Genomic DNA, 6,000 nt, shown 5'->3' with positions numbered 1-6,000 from the left:
CATGTTCAGTGGTAGGGTACTGTACAATGATACTTGTGATATACAATATATATATATATATATATCTCGTTCATGTACGAGTAGGTGAGGGGGATGCCCTAAGGACGTCTCTACCTGTCTGGTCTCTTGCAAGATTGCTTGTACGTCACAAAACTGGCTCTTCCATTTGGATCAGCTGGGAAAGGGGTCCATTGGACGCCAGTCAGTGTTCTCCACTCTGCAGGATGGTTGATATACCTTCAAGGTCTAGTGCCAAAGTCAAATCTACTAGATGGGACGAGAAATTCTTCTTAACCTGCATCAGACTCTCGTGCAAATTACATCTTTATAACACTGATGTACATTAATGCAGAAAAGAGGCACCCCAGTATTTACAGCAGATCATATTTATTTTGTCATCACCAGACTCTAAAACAATATCTTCTTTCAAAATATCAAGATTGATGAAGTGAGGCTTGGCTGGTTGCAGCAAATCTTGTATAATTTGTTTGTATTTATTCACTGTAGCCCCTATTAAGGCACTTCTATCTTTTAATACTGTTAAGGGGCATTTGGTTTGCGGTTTCACCCAAGTCCGTTCATAAATGTACTTAATTAATTTTGAGAAAACAATAAATGACACTTTACCAGTTACCAATGTCATTTTGGTCACATAATCTCGTTTTGGTAATAGTTCACTTTGAATATTTGCAGAGATAAATTTCTTAAGAGAGGCTAGCACCTTTTATTTTTTCAGCAGCGTTACTAGTGCGTTGCGAATGTTAGCAAGGTTAAAACCGATCACTTGTCGCAGATCATTTATTTTGCAAAGCGATTTCTCAGAATGAGATCCGGGTCAGTCAGCTGGTCTATTATACGATTTACCAACAAGTCCCAAGATACAAAGTGTTGTCTGCAAAATCAGAACTGGTTGAAAGTCACCTTCATAACAGCAGGCTTCATGGCATCCACGGGTTTTGAAGTTGGCGTACTCCTTTCCTGTGAAATGATCCAGAAGACATCAAGCGATGTCATCATTATGCACCTGAAACATTTTACCATATTTCTTGCTCACAGTGTGTTGTGTAGAATGTGTCTGCATATTGATATGAGTGTGTTGTCCGTTTGGTGGCATACTACGCCTACTTCCTTTCTGCCTCTTCGGAGGAGTACCCATTTCCCGTCTCCTCCGACACTGCTGCCGATTTTATGAACCTTCTTTTGTCAAGAGTGGCCTGCCTGATGAGAAAAATCCATTGTAATATTTACAACCGTGTGTCTTTAAAGCAACATTTCCCCAAATTGCCCCTAAAGGAAACCTTCTGAATGCTGTTTAAGAACAGTGTATGATGAAAAATGAAGCAGGACTGAGGTCTGTTACGATGGCAAGGTGTTAACTGGAAGGTGTATGGCATTTAGCAGTGTGAAACACCAGTATTCGCACGAAGTGTCTACAGATTATTGCAAAAATAAACAAAAACTGTAAATGAAGAGGCCGCCATCAGTGCATGGTATGGCCTCCTTCACCCACGCTTCCTCACCACCGCAAGAAAACAGGTACCTGGACTACTTTGGTTATAAATTCAATCCATTTAAGATTTGCTGAACTCTCATCTTCCATTTAGAATTGCAGTTGCTTGGATTACTGCATCCATAAATGGCAAAAAAAAAAGAAGGCAGCAGCTTCAGCATGGTATACAGGCCGAGACTACTCTATCTCCAAGAATAGCAAATGCGATACGCAGTCCTAATTCCATAGGAACAGCACTACTATAACACTTGAAAAAAGTACATATCTTCTAGAGGCTGAGCAATTATCAGAGTGCGCAGACATGTTGAATTTTCTACTACATATTAGGGAGGTGTTCGGCATCTTGCTTCATACCGTTGAGTTTGTCCACCAATGGCATCTTTGGAATTATCATAGTGGGCTGCTCAGATGGCGCTTGACTCACAAGTAGGGGAGTGTGACCAAGTGGCTGGTTGTAAATGCCACTTGACTTCTAATTTGTAATCCAAGATGTTGCTAGTGGTGTGAGGAAGCATAAGTGCTGCAGATGGGTAGAATGAGTTCCAGGATAGCTCTAAGATTACAAGGGAGTCTTTGATGAAGATATGGTGCTATGCTAGCAAACTACTTTTTGTATTGGCACTGGCGCTGAAGAGGCACATCTGATTCTGAGCTGGAATGAGATTCACAGGTTGGATTCTGCAATGAAGAGAAGAAGCTGAAAGTCTAGGTTGGACTTAGAGATGCACCAATGCTGCTAGGCCCGCATCTCTGGTGGGGTGTCAGGCTGCCGGGACGGATGGGTCTGCTTGAAAGCCTCCAGCTCTAGAAGTGCTTTGTTGATCCTGGTGATGGTTGGATAGGGCGAGAGATCCACTTTAAACCTGCGGCATAAAGGTTTAGAAAGATATTAGTGTACACTTCGCCAGAAAAGCTGGAGTTCTCACTTTCTGATTAGAGCGATGCTAGGACTGCAGTTTTGACTGGTTGCACTGCCCACTCTAATGTGGTTTACAAATGCTTGTGCCTGCTCTTCATACTGCCAACAGGTGTCGGCTCCTCACTCTGACCACCAGGTCCTGCTCCCTAATGCAAACCTCTTACACTGTCATCAGGGCAAGCTGCTAACACCTGACCAGAAACGTCATCTCCTTACAATGACTGATGCCAGTTCCCTAGCTACCCGCCATTGTCCGCCTCACACTACCAACTAATACTAGCTGCTCCACTCTCTGCCAAGTGGTGCACATCCCTCACTGCCCCGCTGTCTATGCACAAGCGTCCGCTCCTTATTTTGTTCACCAGAGCTAGAACTTCACATTACACACAAATAATGGCTCCCCCATGGCTGCTTAGCACTGCCAGAAACACACATAAATCATAGAAGTAACACAAATTGAAGGGTATTCTATTATTTTTTTATATAAATTGCGTCATTCATAAATACCCAGACAATTGTAAAAGCTGCCATACAAGGTGAGGTATCAAGTGATAGCGTGTAGGCTTATATGCATTAGTGGCTCAACGGAGCATCTATAAGCTGTCATCCCCCGCACCCACCCCCCCCCCTGTCCTGATGAAGACCCGCATTGACTACTTAGTAGAGCTGATCTTGGGTTGAAACGTCGACGAACTTTCCTGGGCCAGATCAAAGACTGCGTACAAAAAAAGAATTTGTGTAGGCAGCAAAGTCATTTGTTCCCTCTTTTCTGGCCCCTTTCCCCTTGTACACATTTAATCACTTGCAGCCTGATTCATGAAGTAAAATTGCACCCGCAATCGCTGCTAAAATGCAATTGCGGGCGCAATTTCCGTAATCGGCATTCAACATCAAAATTGCGAACTCGCAAACACATAATAGCGAATTCGCTATTATATTCGCAGAATTCCGGTAGGAGAGCATTAGCGAATCGGAAAATGCGACAAACCACAGATTCTGCGAAATAAATAGCGAATTCGCTATACAATCGCAATCGCTATTCAAGAAAAATCGCTAATAGCGAAAACCCCAAAAATTGCAGTTAGCGCCGCGCAAATTAAGGACAACTCAAAGCAGGTGGTAACCATAAAACCCATGGAAAAATTACATTTAAAAAACCATTGGCCAATCACCAACAGGTTCAGGCCTGACCAATCACACATAAGGACAAATCAGCAGCATAAGGAGTTCCACAATGCCAGGAATGTACATGGTGGTGAGGCGTCGAAGGCTACAGCGATTAGCACGGAGGAGACGCAGGATCCAGGACAGGATTTTCCGCCAGCGGGTCACCTTGCTGGGCCAAACCAGAAAGCGGATATATGCAAAATACAGGCTGAATGGGGAAATGATAATGCAGCTAATACAGGACCTTGACCCCCTGATGCAGCACCCAACAAGCCGTACCAATGCGGTGCCTACACATGTGCAGGTATTGTGTAGCCTGCACCTCCTGGCCTCCGGGAGTTTCCAGGGGATAGTAGCGGCTGCTGGGGGGATATCCCAGCCCACCATGTCACGCTGCCTCCACACTTTTGTTGACGCCATGCTCACCCAGCTACACCGTCACATCAAATTCCCCGCCAGCCAACAGGAATTGGACATGACCAAGCTACAATTCTACAATGTAGCCCATTTTCCACATGTACTCGGATGCATAGACTGTACCCACCATGCCATCTGCCCACCAGCTGCCACGGAGTATATATTACGCAATAGAAAGTCCTACCACTCCCTCAACATCCAGATGGTCTGCAAGGCTAAGACATACATCACTGACATTGTCGCACAGTACCCAGGGAGTAGCCATGACTCCTTCATATTCCGGCACAGCGGCCTCCACACACGACTGGTCAGGGGAGAGTTTGGGGAAGGACACCTACTTGGTAAGTACACTTTGTTGACATTGTCACATTGCTAAGAAGTAACAGCGCAGCACAGGCCATCACCATCTGCTCCTCTCATTCAGGTGACAGTGGCTACGCCCTCCGTGAATACCTCCTGACCCCATACCTCAACCCTGCTACACCCCAGCAACGGCACTACAATATTGCACACATACGGACAAGGAATTGCATAGAAAGGAAATTTGGCCTGCTCAAGAGCAGGTTCCGCATACTGCACAAGACAGGTGGGGCCATGTATTACAGTCCTGCAGTGTGCTGCCGCATTGTGGCTGTCTGCGCAATACTACATAACATTGCAACCAAGCGCCGGATACCTGTCGACATCTCTGGCAGTGAATCTGAAGGGGACAACCGGCCACCTGCACATGCGCGCCATGCACGCGGGGAGAACCCAGCTGAAGGCCACAGACATCGCAACCACATCACAGTGAACAGTTTCTAGTGCACCCTCTCCCATCACCCCACAAATCAATAATGCATGCAAAATGTAATAATGACACAACGCTAATGTGTGTACCAAAATAAATGTATTTGTTTAAATCACAAAAAAGGTACCAGTACAACTATCTTCCACTAACAGTATTACTGCAGTGTCAAAGGACAGGGCAGGCTTAAAGTCAGCCTGTGCCTGTTATTGTCTAATGTACTCAAGTGCGCCTCCTGCGCGTTCCGCCCAAGCGCCTCTGAGGCGCATCGTCTTCCGGGGCTTCTGGACCTGGCGGGGGCCTGGTGCTGAGGCGGAGTGGCTGCTGATGCTGGATGCCCCCTCACTAACATCAATAGTAAAGGTAGGGGGGTGCACAGCGAGGTAAATTAATGAGTTTAAGAAACAGTTCCAAGTTTAAGGGTGCTCCCAAGGGTGGTGGTGTCCGTCAAAACACCAATAAATATTGCTTGAGTTGTGTATGCAGAGGACTGCAGGTACATCCCCTTATGAGGCACACCAGGGTTGATCACAAATATGATTCAAAACTCCATTAGAGGTATGGTATGTTTATTTTTCATACGTATTCTTCAATTGGTTTTAGCATTTTTTAACTGATATTAGCAGCATATCAGAAAACAGCGTACATCCATGCAGGTTAACTTATGAACTCTTTCTCCAATGCATTTCGGGCAAAAATGCCCTTGGTCACGGAGTGCTGTGGAGGAAGGCAAAGAAAACGAGTGTGAGGGGGCGGTTGTCTGGAAAATACGTAAATGTAATGTATGTAAATGTATTAGCATTTATATAGCGCACTACTTACCCGTAGGGTCCCAAGGCGCTTCGACCGCTGCGAAACCCTTCCTGGCTTCCCTGAGAGATGGTCCCTTAATGGGTATCTCCAGGGTGAGACCAGGCATCCCCGGCGGTCTGGTGGGGCCGTTAGTGAAGATGAGGCAAGCTAATGCCCAGAGTTGCCGAGTGTGATCGCTGATCAGAGTGGGCACCGAGGCGAGAGAATTATCGAGTCCGCTGACCCTGGTCCAGAAACCTGCCACGCCGGGAATCGAACCCTGGTCCCGGGCCGTCCTCTGCTCTCGGGTCTGCCGCCTCTAACCAGTGAGCCACACCACGTAGGGAATTACTTGTGCTAAAAGTGAGGGAAGTTGGTGGCTTACGACTATATTGTGCTCGATACTGA

General features: G+C 46.0%; 1 protein-coding gene across 2 annotated transcripts in view; it reads right to left on the bottom strand.

The window, feature by feature from the left end:
• Window positions 1-370: 370 nt before the first annotated feature.
• Window positions 371-6,000, bottom strand: part of GSTZ1 (glutathione S-transferase zeta 1) — a 101,306-nt gene continuing 95,676 nt past the window's right edge. For both annotated transcript variants that reach the window (XM_086937550.1, XM_086937549.1), the window contains exon 9: window positions 371-2,373. In XM_086937550.1, the coding sequence (XP_086793676.1) occupies window positions 2,247-2,373 (127 nt within the window). In that variant the 3' untranslated portion in view covers window positions 371-2,246. The remainder of the gene's footprint in view (window positions 2,374-6,000) is intronic.

Source organism: Lissotriton vulgaris, chromosome 9, assembly GCF_964263255.1.
Source record: "Lissotriton vulgaris chromosome 9, aLisVul1.2, whole genome shotgun sequence".
NCBI lineage: Eukaryota > Metazoa > Chordata > Amphibia > Caudata > Salamandridae > Lissotriton > Lissotriton vulgaris.
Note: the sequence above shows the minus strand (reverse complement) of the source record. Positions and strands in the feature narration are given on the sequence as shown.